Source organism: Patella vulgata, chromosome 7 (assembly GCF_932274485.2).
Source record: "Patella vulgata chromosome 7, xgPatVulg1.2, whole genome shotgun sequence".
Lineage (NCBI taxonomy): Eukaryota > Metazoa > Mollusca > Gastropoda > Patellidae > Patella > Patella vulgata.
This window is the reverse complement of record NC_065885.2, coordinates 58,766,974-58,781,141: the sequence shown is the minus strand read 5'-3', so window position 1 is coordinate 58,781,141 and position 14,168 is coordinate 58,766,974. Positions and strand designations below refer to the sequence as shown.

The window sequence follows — 14,168 nt, the reverse complement described above, 5'->3', positions numbered from 1 at the left end:
ATACCGTGTGCATGTACATATTGTTCAGATCTAAGATCCTCTAATAATTGCCTCTTCTTTTCTTATTGACAGAACTGTCTTCAAGTGGTTACATCGACATTAAGTATTCAACCAACTACTCGAAGGCTTTTCAATGTAAACTTCTATTGTATCCACTATTTATTTGTTCAAACATACTCTGTATTCCCTTAAGGCCCCTCTACACATTTGCTGTTCGTTAAAACCGTATTTCTCATGGTCCACACCTGATTTATATGTTAGATTATTGTTAAAACTCCAGTTTGGGTTTTATAAACTGTTTCCATTTTTTAATAACAAATAAATAAACGAAACCCAACCACAATCACTGCGTTATTGAAATATCAGTTGAATAAAAATGAAATGGGGTTTAACGTCCTACTTTTCTGCTCCGACTGGGCTAATGAAAACGGGCATACACCACGCCGTGTGCTATGAGAGAATTTTTGCCATGACGGTGGCGGTATGGCCTACTCTTATTTCGAATTCAGACTGTCAAGGGTTCTGTTACGTGCACGCCATTGTGTACACAGGATCTCGGTTTTCCGTACCAGCCCCCCCCCCACACACACACACACACTCCCCGTCCTACACCACTAACACGGTGGAAATTCGGGAAAATGAATAACAATTATGTCTCAAGAACGAGGTGTTGATACGACGTATTCCAGTCACATATATGTAATGATCCTATTTGGATGACGATTGGTGTTTGAGTACGTTAAAATTTCATGTAATAAGAATCCTGGCTTAACATTAGAAAAACGTTAGAGTAAAGAGAGATAACTCTTATCAAATGAATAGAAACACCTTGTCCAGTTTAATTAATTATGGTTAGGATTTAAAAAGAAAATGATACAATTGACATAAAATAAAATGATTAGTATGGAGAATGATTCAAAGATCATGAAAATAACATGTCCAATAGCAACAGTTGATTTTGTTCAGTTCTTTTGACTTCCGAAAGGTAGCCTCGGTGGCTAAGTGAGTATGTTGCTGGCGCACTAACGAGAAGGTCCTGTGATTAACGTCCAATCGAAACAAATTAAGCCATTTCGGAAAAACACACATGGTACAATTTTATTTTAATAATTTGCTTCTTTCGAGTACTGATCTATAGCCGTGGGAGGAATCCGGGGGACGTGGAGAAATCCCATAGGGTTGGGCAGGCGACCCTAGTCCTTGTCACATACAACCAACCTTACGGTCGAAACCACGCCACTTAATGACAATCTGTTGTTTTACGCATGTTTGTAAAGGTGTGCTAATAATGGCACGGCAACCATGACACCGGAAATAATGGCACAGATACCTAAATAGGGGAAAGTGAACACGTGGTATGAATTGAGTTGTGTAAGCAAATTGTAGGCAAATATTCTACTACGACTGGGCGATTGGAGACGAACAAACACGTTACAGTGTGCTATGAGGGAAATTTTGCCCGGACAGCAGCGCTACAGCATACTCATATTGAATTTCAACAGTTGCCAAGGGATCTTTTACGTGCACGCCACTGTGTACTGTTTTTCTCCGGATTCGTCCCATCCGAACGACTATACGTTGTCCCTTTTAAGGCTCTTTGTCCTGCATCACTGACAAGGAGGAACCACCCTGGAAAATCCCTGTGACCTTTTTTGGCCAAGGTAGGGATGGATCACGGGACCTCCAGCTTAGCTAGTCAACGTCATACCCACTGAACCACCGTGGCTCTCCAAACTGTAGGCATGTTGCGGTAGCTGAAATATACATACATAGTAAGCCTACCTTTACATAAAGTGACGTAGAAATTTTTACATCATCTTTAACAATAACAGATGTTGAAAATAGATAAGTTTTCCTGTTCTAGCGCCCTTCGGTAATCCTTAACAATTTTATCAAAGATAGAGTAAGCTGACCTTGAAACTCAGGCGACATTATATATAATAGGATGTTATCACAGAACGTCGCAGTTCGGTCTCCACCCTTTCAAAGAGTAACATCAAGTACGGCAACTAACAGACAAAGTCAATGTAACAAGCTTAAAATTAAATAACATACCAAAAACATGGAGAAAGTTTACCGATATGCCGCCAAACCAAAACCAGGAATACTAATAACATTAGTTGTTTTATACATCCAATTATCATCCACAAACTCTGCAGTTTCCCAACCAAGTAAGTTAATCTTTCATATTGCTTAAAATATAATGTTTATGATAGTTATATGCCATAAAATGTGTTAATAAACTTAGATAGATATTTACGTTATTTTTATCAAATTATCTCCGGAATTAAGATTAGAATAAAAATGACAATTCTCTTTAAAAAAAATAAAAAAATAAATATAGTAAAAGGCTACATCTAAAAATAAAATCTTTAGACTAGTGCATTTTCTAAAGCAAATGAATATATAGTATAAGGCTATATTTTCTTTTATTATTAAACTAGCACATTTCAACGATCAAAATCATAATTTGAAATGAATTAAACTAGCACATTTCAACGATCAAAAGAATATCTAGGATTGAAATCATTTGAAATTATTTAAACTAGCACATTTCTACGATCAAAAGAAAATCCAGGATTAAAATCATAGTTTTAAATCAATTTCACCTAAAGCATTTATTAGATATTCATACTATCCAACATGACTTGGAATCTATTTGTTTATTTATATTTGCTTCTGTTTAAGTAAGTAAAATTCGAAAAAACCAAAGACTATAAAATATATTAAAAATAATTAAAGGACATTTCAAAATGATATTATTGAATCGTATGTATATATTAATGAATACTATGATGTATATATTCTATTAATAATAAATTATATTCATTAAAATACAGTATCATACTATTCATTAATATAATATACCATGCTATTCATTAATATAATATACCATGCTATTCATTAAAATACATAGTATTTCATACTATTCATTAAAATATATATCATATCATTATTCAGTAATAGTCAATATCATACACTTTATTAATATATTATATTATATCATACTATTCATTTATATAATATATCATGCTATTCATTAAAATATATCATACTATATATCATTAAAATGTATTTCATATATTATGATATATAATATGATAATTATTTTAATGAATAGTATGATAATTATTTTTAATGAATAGTATAATGTACTGTGTATTTTAATGAATAGTATGATATACTATATATTTTAATGACTACTTCGATATACTATGTATTTTAATGTACAGTATTTTAATGACTACTTTGATATACTAAGTATTTTAATGAATAGTATGTTATATATTTTAATGAATAGTATGATATACTATGTACTTTAATGAATAGTATTTTAATGAATAGTAATACATTATATTAATTAATAGTGTGATATTATATAGTATATATGCATATATATTATTTGTTTTCAGGATGTGACTACAGAAGTTGTACATATTATTCGATGTTGACGTACCAAGCGAGTTCTTTATTTCAACTAGCAGGACTCCGTTTTTTCCAGAATTGTACCTGTAACAGATACGGTAGGTATAAGGGTTGCATTTACAATTAGGTCCAATGGATTAATGATGTTTACATAATTAATTCGGTCCCCATTAATTCTTACCGCCATCTTTATAGGGAATAATAATTCTGCTATCTTTTTCTCCCCAATATTATTTTGCGTTCAAAATGTACATATTTGTCACGATGAAGATATATTATTTGAACGATTTACTCTGTGTCTTTGAACACAGAACTTACCAGAATTAGAGTCCGATGCCGTGAATATAATCTATCCAAATACAGATTTCAACTTGTGGCTATCACCCCCTGATGCCTTGATTGATATGCATCATAATGTCTCTGACATAGCTTTTACACAATCCATTCAGCTTTAATATACGCCTAGCTCTAACTGGAAATACTTTAATGAATTATGATATATTTTATGATATATTTTATGATATATTTTGTTTCGCATAAATGTTTCTTTAAATATTTGTTTTCCTGTTTCCCACGACTACATATTTATATTAAATTAATCCAGTTATCGATTTTCACACATTAATTCGCAATTTGCAGTTCGTGTGTCTTTTTCCGTTTTAAAATCTGAGAGTAAGTGAAGGAGAATAGCATGACACTTAACAATCAAATAGAAATCCCGAGGACGAGACACGTCATACATAAGTATTTGTGTTTTAGAAATTAACCCAGTAAATATACCTTAGAAACCGAGTACGTTTAATGATCTATATACGAAGTATTTACATTATAATTACGCATACTTCAGTGTTGTTCCATTGTTAGCAGTGTACTTATGTCGTGTTAGACAGTCGAGAATCATAAGGACATGCCCCTTCCAGCAGAAATAGGTCACCAACCACTTATTCGTATCTGAAACTGAGAGTTTTGTATAAACACCCGGATAAATTAAGCCATTGACCCAAACAACATAAGGAATGAACAAATGGAATGGGGTTTAACGTCCTACATTTCTGCAACAACCAGTGAATTATGATGGAACTTTTGGGCCCGGGCAACATTCTGTCAAGGGTTCCTTTACGTACACACCAACGTGTACCTGGGCCTCGGTTTTTCGATCCATCAGATCGACTACAGGCTTATTCTTGTCAGACGCTCCGTCCTGTAGTAATTAACCAGGTAAAAGCACACTGGAAAATCCCCGGGAACTTTCTCGGTCAACACCTTTATCGAAGCCAAGACATCCTGGCTTGTGTGTGAGCACCTTACTTATTTAGCAACTGTGGTCTCTGAATTCCATAAGTTCTGATATAATTAACCGATTTAGTGTTTTACAGACTGTTTTATAGTGTTCTATAGTGGATACATGCGTTAAACATTGTGCGTTGGATAGTCTGGTATAACGCGTGCGTTATGGGTCACAACAAGGCATGTTATCTGTGCGAGTCACGAACTTCTTTTTTCCCCGGGTTTCCAAATTTTGTTTCTGTGCACAATCAATGAGTGCAGAGAGGAATCCACAAGGTGGTTATCAAGCCTGTGCTTTTCAAATAAGCTGGTGCCTATTAATATTTCACATGGAGTTTATTCCCTCTACTGATAATAACAAAATTGACAAATAGCGATTGCTTTCCAAAACAACGAATTAAAGGTTATTTTCTTACACACGATAGATTAGTGCAGCTAATGGGATTAACGTTTAGTAAAATGATAAATTTATGTCCTTAAAGGATCAATGTGACATTTACCTCTGCATGAATCCTTGGTAAACTACACTATTATTGTGAAAGCTTAAACACACATTATGCAAGCGCTAAATCTACTTATTGCAGGACTTTCTTTAGGCCTGAAATGTTTTAAAACTATTAATTAGACATTTATTAGCATGGCAAGACCATAATCAACTTTCGATACAATCTGATGCTTCCGATTTTCATTAATTTGAATCCGATCCAACTTTCAACAGCTATTGAAGTTTAACCGAAAAACTGGATAATCGAGACTTGTTTTATTTTCGTCACAACGGCAACAGTGACAATCGAGGCTACAGGGTTTTTAAATGGAGTATTTCTCAGCTTAGACTGAAGTAATTTGACTGAAATTTTCAGAATATTCCCGTAACATTATCTATCATTTAACTATTATAGTGATAACGACTCGCTCTTCATCTAATCTTCCATAATGTGCATCTCTTTAATCTGTAATAGGAATATTAGTCCCAAAATGGTACAATTCTGTTTAGTATATACAAATTATGATAAATTGAAATTTCATTGATTTTCGGGTTCGCTATGTAACAAGACGATGCATTCTTTTATTGGTATCGGAGAATCATCATGGGCCTAGTTTAAAATCGATTGAAATCAAACCGGGAGATTACTATCTAAAAGTTAAATAATCAATCTGGGTAGATATTTAGCGTGTATTAAGCCGTGCGAAAATTTATTTTGAGACAAAATGCAAATGCAGCACCGAGCCTTAGAATGGCCTGTCGGCGTCACCAAAACTATCTATATTTAAATATAAAACCTCTGCGGCTAACAATTGTGATTGTTTTCAGTATTTTAGCAAGTTTGTTTATTTAGTTATTCGTGCGTCTAACCTTTAAATCGACAAATGCTGGTTCTGGTTCAATTGTCGTCATGGTGGACCGTCCACTGTAATACGCCCCACTTTAGCGGAGTTGGGCGGCCGAATGGTTAACGCTGCCGCGATGGATCAGAAGGTTTGTCGATTCCCCGCTTGTACCTGACAAGGAGTAGGATCACCTGTCCAACCGCGTGGGTTTTTTCCCGGGTCCTCCCACTGCTATAGAACACAACGCGTAAGCGAATTTTTGAAATACAATTAAACCATGTTAGTCCCGAAATGGCCTAGTTTGTGTCGAGTGGACGTCAAACCCTATTATTCAAAAAAATTATAGACTTGTAGTCTTGTCCAACTTTAACCTTTTTTTATATTCATGTTATACCATACGAAATAATTGTTCTGGGTTTTGTCGCCCAGAAATTTCATATATTTGTAAATCGTCTTTTTACTAAAATCCAGACCCTTACCTCTGCGGTTTTGACTATCGGTGCTACTCTGTCACCATTGGTATGTTCCTACAAGTCAGATCCTTTACCCCTGACATGTCACTATCGGCGAATCCAGACCCCATCCCTGTTCTGTCACTATTGGTATATTCCTTAGAACTAACATATGGTTTGATATTATTTCAATAATTCGCTTGCGCGTAGAGGTCTTTAGCAGTGGGAGGAAACCGGAGGACCCGGAGAAAACCCACGAGGTTGGACAGACGACCCTACTCCTTGTCACGTACAACCGGAGAATCGAAACCACGCCAGCTGACTCAATGACAGGCTTTATGATACAGCGCTCACGTGCTAACCATTCGGCCAGCCACCCCCCCCCCCCCCGAAATAAGAACCGTATATTATAATATAACTTACAAATTTGTTTTAGGTGTTACACTTCCGGCCAAATTTATTACATCAACTCCACAACCATCCACATCTACAGGTATGTATAAAATACTGCTTTATTACGTGCCACACGTATATTTGTATTAACCTATTAAAGAGCAGCATCCCATTTTTTGGGACATAGTTCCAAAACATAAAATATGCATTGGATCGAGTAATATAATGAGACTGTATCACTCATAAGAATGTGCCTGGATGATCTTGAACAATTACATGCGACAGATACATATGTTTCAATACAAATCACCAGACACACTTGGCGAAGACAACGTGCAAAAAACGGTTATTGTCAAGACCCTGACTCATCTTCCCGAAGTCAAAGCAGTTCAATCATTTCTATTAACAAAACATGCTATGCAGTATATCACCAGTTACATTTTACGAAGACGCAAACAACCGGTTATTGTCAAATTTTGACTCATCGTCCCGAAGTCAAAGTAATGCAGTCCCACAATTCATTTTAAACACGTATTATCTTTACAAAAGTATGTGTGTAACTGGCGGAGAATCATAGTTGAGACACGCCCCACTGATGTCATCTATGTATCTCAGTCTATTTACATTACCTGGCGAGACTGTAGGTAAATCCGACCGCGAATGTTCTCTTCTTATAGTAGAATCAAATCAATTAATATGCCGAACAAATAGCCGAAATATCCACTTCCAAACTACAATATTGTGAAAGATGAATCTCTAATCGGAATATCAGTCGATAAAAGGTTCAATTATGTTTAATATTTACACAGATATAATGAGGAATTCAAATTTCATAGATCTATGCTGCTGTTCACTATGTAATACGCACGGCGCAATTTTGTTGTCCCCGAAAATGTTTAATTATAAGCAGATTTTAAATCCGTTGGTATTTTGATTTTTTTTTTAAATCAAATGTTAAAAAAATCAGTCTGAGTAGATATTGGCGTGGATTAAGACATGACATATTTGATATTTGAGCGAAAAATGCAAATGGCGGATGTTTTCTTTGATATAGCTTTTATTGGTTGAAACTATTGAAGTGTTATTTCCATTTCGCTCCGTAGTAAAGTAGCACAATGATTGCATGTTTTAATGATTTCCTTCAGGTTGTGGTATCAGTCAGTTAACCGGGTCTGCGACACAGTTTTTACGATCAAATGCAGGAAGGGTTGTCGGGGGTACGGCAGCTGCAGAATGTAAATATCCATGGGTAGTACATGTTATATCCGGTCTGTACCAGTGTGGCGGAAGTATCATTGATAATCGACACATAGTGACAGCTGCTCATTGTTTAAGGTAACTTGGTAATGATACCGAGAGAGGGAGAGAAATGGGGTTTAACGTCCACTCGACACAAACTAGGTCATTTCGATTTCGGGACTAACACATGGTTCAATTTTATTTCAATAATTCGCAGCGCATAGGGGTCTTTAACAGTGGGAGGAAACCGGAGGACCCGGAGAAAACCCACGAGGTTGGACATGCGACCCTACTCCTCGTCACGTACAACCGGGGATTCGAAACCACGCCAGTTGACTCAATAACGTGCTAACCATTAATCCCCCCTACTGTTCTGCTCCGACTGGGCTAATTAATATCTATATAACATATTTGTATGAGTAGCAGTTATCGTGTCATTCTATGCTATTTGTAAGAGTCGTAGTTATCATATCCCACTATGATATGATTAACTGACATATGATATGATTAATTGACAGAGGCCGTATTTATCATACCCCACTATGCTATGATTTATTGACAGAAGCCGTATTTATGCCATCTGAATTGTATTTTAACAGAAGTGGTAATTATCTTATCCCAGCTTCTCAAGTGGAAGTAGGCGTTGGTTCATCTAATAAAACCAAACTCAGTTATTATAAAGTCCAGTTAATCGATAGGCATCCGAATTATAATCCATCTACCTTTGGTAAGTGTTCGTTTCCGTTTATTAAACCGGCGTTAATATAGCAACTTGTGGCATTCTATAGCCATATTTTCTTCCTACAAAAGTACTGAATACAGTATTTGTGCTTTCCGAACTTATACAGTTCAACCCAATAGAATGTACGGTTTAGTGGTGGATTATATAATATCTGAAATATGTGCAGATTCAGAATCCGGATGATGCCATCTTTGCATCCGTGGGGAAATCAAAATATCCAAGATGGCCGCCACGAAACATAATCTTTTTTTTTTGTCATGTTGAATTGTCCATGTGTATGTTCTACCAGAGATTGCAATATATTTAACTATAAAATTTTGATAATTTTAATTAGTACAAAAATGTCAGACAAAAATGTGGAAAAGGGAAACAAGATGGCTGCCACCGATCAGCTGGAATATATTGCCATATCTTTGGAATATTAAACGTTAAATTTATCGGTTACCTCAATCAAACTGCTGTGGAAGTTCCTGGCATCTATAATTGGTTGCTAAGGTAGCAGCATCCAGATTCTGAATCAGCACATATTGGAGATATGGAAAATATCAGCATGTAAAATCCAGTGAAATCGACAAAAAGGTTGCTTGAGGTATTGTCATTTCAAATTATTAAATATGTAATTTCCTCGAAAGGACACACACCAAAGAAATTTGAAATGTGTATTCTGTTACAGATTATGATATAGCTGTATTAACCCTACAGTTTCCACTACCAGATGATAATCCGTGTATGAAACCCATATGTCTGCCATCCCCCGGTTTATCGATTGAGGCCGGTGTTCAGTGTGTTGTGGCAGGGTGGGGAGCGCAAATAGGTAAGACAGAGGCTTTTGTTAGTCACTCACGGTTATAAATTTCTGTTTAGAGCATTAGCATGATCAACGAATTTTCAAACATTCTGCATGTTCGGAAGCCAACTCAAAATGTATGAAAATTTGTGCTGCTTCGAATTAAAAATATCCCGATAGCTCGCAAACCACATAACTTAATACAATGCAGATTGTAGATTATAGTTTCATAACCTGTACATGTGCAAGCAGGAGCAGAGTGTTTAATTATAAGGACCGGGGCAAATATCTACTGCTAATCAGCTATCAATTCAGAAAAGTAACCCAAGTCACAGGCGCGTTTGGTGCTGAAGGTACCCCTAGTGGTTGTGGACATATACTGGGTGACAGAGGCTAGTAACTTCGTGATAATGAAATGGGGTTAAAGTCTTTTCTGCGCCCACTGGGCTGATGGAGGCGGACAGAAGCCATGAGAGGAATTTTTCAGGAACAACGGTGCTACGGCCTACTCTTACTTTCTCTAATTCGAACTGCCAAGGGTTCTTTTACGCACACGCCAATATGTACACAGAAGCTCGGTTTTCGTCCTACCTAAGCGACTACACGCACTAGGCTTAAAAATCACGATGAACTTTATCGGCCGGCGTCGAACACGGGTTTTCCAGGTAAGCAAGTCAACGTCTTACTCACTGAGTCACTGTGGCTTTCTGGTAAGTTCGCAGACACCCCTGGACTCCACAAACGAAGGCCAACAAAGAAAGGGAATTTTTCTGGAATATGACCACCCAAAGTAATGACTTCTCCGATATAACTAATCGGTTTTAAAGGGACAATAACACTCTTGCTGGCTTGACAGCTCCAGAAAATACAAAAATAGCCTTATTCTAAGTACTAGATGTGTAAGTGTCCTACCTGTTGTGTAAATTATCCATTAAATCCTATTTTACTTGTCCAGAGGGTTCAAAAATATTTTTAAATCCACGTTACATTTGAAAAGCTTTACGTCAGGCTTTTCAAATCATTTAGTTGAATTTTTCCAATTTTTTTAATTAGGTGTGTTAAGATCAAATTTGTATCATCAATTAATTGGAATATTGTAAAATAGTGCAATTTGTTGACCAGAATAAAGATTGGGACATATTATTCAGTTACAACAAGAGTGGTATTGAGCCTTTAAGGTTCTACTTAAAGATGCATCATGTAAGATTCAGATTAGAGCTGGTCGTTCTTGCTATAATAGTTCAAAAATAGTTCATTCAAAATTAATATATTGAAAATTCCATTCAAATTACTCAATTCTGATCGACGTTATCACTGCTTATTATCGCAGCAACTCATCTTACTGATCGAGACATGGAATGGCTTCTCTGTTTTTAAATCCGATGATTTAGAGAGTTGATTATATAGGCCTGTCATGTTAATAAATGTCTAAACAATAATTTATATATCATTTGAAGCCAAAATATAACCCTGTATCAGGCAGATTTACGTAACGCATCTTTAATGAACGATCATATTTTCAGAAGGTTCGAGGCGGGGATCAACCAGTTTACAAGAGGCTGTGATACCTATTATGAACCAGGACGCCTGTTCATCGGCTTATGGCGATTATATGATGAACGAAAGGAAGTTGTGTGCAGGTTATTCTACAGGTGGAATAGATGCTTGTCAGGTAATCCGTCGATATACAGCATGACATTTAATTCATTTCAATATTAATAATTCTTAGTCACATAAAACAGCCGGCAACGATACAGGATATTTATAATATTACAAAGTAACCCGATGCTCCTTTTCGGTTGCGAATTTGTACTTTTGCATATTGACATCGAGATTTTTTCCCAAAAATTTTAACAACAATACCAGTAACGAAACAAGTGAATTCAAATGGGATTTCACCTTTTATTTTTGTGCTGCACCGGTAGTACTATATGGGCCAAGAACCGAACATATCGCCATCTTTGAATTATAACGTCATATCAAAAATGTCGATAGTAATTGAATATGCGAATACGTTTTTTTTTTTGGAAGAGAGTCGCCCCAAGAAAAACAACAAAACGATTAACGCTTGAAGCCGAGTTCTTGGTCCAAAAATATTTCCATTGGCGCATAATTCAGATATGTATAAAATTGTTCACAAACAGTGGCATAGATTTTAAAGAGTAAAAATGAGAATAGACAAAATAAAACTGTAGTTTTGAAATTATGAGTTATCTCCCTTGAATATAATGACCGATCTATGTCATACAAAAAATTAAAATACCGTAATGGACACAACAATGTTACATCTGGTCACAAATTATGGTCTCCCTATTTGTCATCGAAATTGAAATTAATCAATCACGGTTTACAATACATGTGTGTAGACTGTGAGAGCGGCAGGGTCGGGTTTTGGCACATTTGACCAATTTCCCCAAATTTGGCCCCACAATAAAAATAGGCCCCGCAGCTCAACAAATTCGGTATGATGAGTAATCACAGTTAAAGGAGCTAAATCGCTAATATTCAGGACCTACACATGGACACAAATGGGTAGCAACGCATATAATAATGTAATATGAATGTATATAAACTGATTTACATTCAATCGTTTTTATTTTAACTGTGACTTCTAATCAGTTATGTTCGGTGAAATACGCCAGAAGTCTCGATCGAATGGCAGTCTCTAGCGTCTGGTTATACCAGTCTACACTGCGCATGCTCAGCAGATATTAATATGAGGTCACCGTTTAATATTACTTGCGGAATATATCTAGCCTCGTTCTTCAAGTTCCTTGTTACAAATGGCGCTTATCGGCATTATGGTACACTTTTTACTTTGTATTAAATACATGTATTGGATATCAGAAGCCCATCTTTTTCCGATAAGATCACAACATCAATGTAGATTTAAATTGACAAATAATTCGGGTTTTCAGTGTCGAAGATATTGAGTTAGAGACTTAGCTACTTTAACCTTCCATATTTCTGTATTATAGAAATCAGTGGATGTTTCCCAAAACTATTAGTGTAAACATGCTCTAAATTTGAGCATTTTGTAGCCTTTTAATATATCAGTGCATAATGGGTTCAGTTTGGTAATCAGGGCTGCGATAATCCGATTTTAAGAAATTAACACATCGTGTTGAGCCGGATTCGTTTTAGGGTGTGTAAGCTTATCCTTACCAAGATCTGCATCGTATAATCATCTTTCATTTTATTTTATTTTAGGGTGATTCAGGAGGCCCATTTATGTGTGCCAAAGGTGATTCTTGGGTGTTAGCAGGCTTAGTTTCTTTTGGGAATGGATGTGCACGACCAGATAATCCGGGTGTATACGCCAATGTAATGAACTTGAAATCGTGGTTAGATAGGGTTATTATTTAACACCGAATACAATCAATGGCGTTTACTTCACCATCGTATGCTTTTTGTTCTTAATACTCATATTCTTTCTGTCCTTGAGAGGTCAACAAACCAAAGAAATATAATGACATGGGGTTCCACCAACCGGTCTAACACGGGCCTATGTTATGTGCATGTCAATACCACCTGAACGATTAAACGCGTTTCTTGTCACGCCCTCCACTCCACATCCCTGAAAAGGGGAAATCAGGTAGAAGAATCTTATCAAAATTACATTCTACAGACTGGGCGCGCTATCCCGGTTTTAAATACCGGCGATGGCCGAGGACAATCCGGATTTATCAACATCTATTGACTGGGAGTAATACACATATTTAACTGTAAATGAAATGAAATGGGGTTTAACGTCCTGCTGTGTCGCTCCGAACTGGGTTAATGAAGACGGGCATACGCCATACAGTGAGGGAAATTTTGCCCGGACAGCGGCACTATGGCCTACTCTTATATCGAATTCCTAATGCCGAGGGATCTTTTTACGTGCACACCAATGTGTGCACGGGACTTCGGTTTTTCGTACCATCCGAACGACTAGACAGCTGTCCTTGTCAGGCCCCCGTCCTGCATCACTGACAAGGGGGATCCACACTGTAAAAATCTGGATGAACTTTCTCCGCCAATGCAGGGATCGAACACCCGACCTCCAGACTAGCGAGCCAGCGTCTTACCCACTTAGCCACCGCGACCCCCATATTTAACTGTAGTTGCTGAAGACATATTAGAGGTGCATATTAGAGGTCCATCTGGATTTGACGTTAATAAAGTGCCCTGTAAATTTAAAAAGTGGTTAAGTGATGTCAAATGTTTCGTACTACAAACTTGGTCATAGGCTTTTGTACCCATTATGAGACATGAGTGAAATCCCCCCCCCCCCTTTCAGCTAATTCCTAGGAAAAAAAAGACACGCGGTTTCCTTACTATTACAATGTTTGGGTCTAGGGTATAGTTGTTTGCAGACTGACCGATCAAGTGCAATGGGATAAAATGGGGTTAAACGTTTTACTTTTCGGCTCCGACTGGGCCAATGAAGAGGGGCGTACAATAATCCAGTCAAGTAAATAATATCTACCGGACCACATTCAATTTGATGGTGGCTGTTTTTCGAAGATCG

The 14,168-nt window shown here is 36.7% G+C and overlaps 1 protein-coding gene across 1 annotated transcript; it reads left to right on the top strand.

The window, feature by feature from the left end:
• Positions 1-1,977: 1,977 nt before the first annotated feature.
• Positions 1,978-13,051, top strand: LOC126827572 (transmembrane protease serine 9). Its single transcript, XM_050557054.2, has 8 exons — positions 1,978-2,171; positions 3,414-3,524; positions 6,931-6,987; positions 8,033-8,222; positions 8,726-8,853; positions 9,542-9,682; positions 11,179-11,327; positions 12,866-13,051. Exons 1-8 carry the CDS (start codon positions 2,063-2,065, stop codon positions 13,019-13,021), a joined length of 1,041 nt encoding a protein of 346 aa, XP_050413011.2. The 5' UTR covers positions 1,978-2,062; the 3' UTR covers positions 13,022-13,051.
• Positions 13,052-14,168: the final 1,117 nt, after the last annotated feature.

What these genes read in the sequence shown, in the direction of transcription:
- LOC126827572 (XM_050557054.2), top strand. Translation starts at nt 2,063, where the DNA reads ATGGAGAAAGTTTACCGATATGCCGCCAAACCAAAACCAGGAATACTA. An exon ending in TTGTACCTGTAACAGATACG is followed by an intron (nt 3,525 to 6,930) that starts GTAGGTATAAGG and finishes AATTTGTTTTAG; the next exon opens with GTGTTACACTTCCGGCCAAA. An exon ending in AGGGTGGGGAGCGCAAATAG is followed by an intron (nt 9,683 to 11,178) that starts GTAAGACAGAGG and finishes TCATATTTTCAG; the next exon opens with AAGGTTCGAGGCGGGGATCA.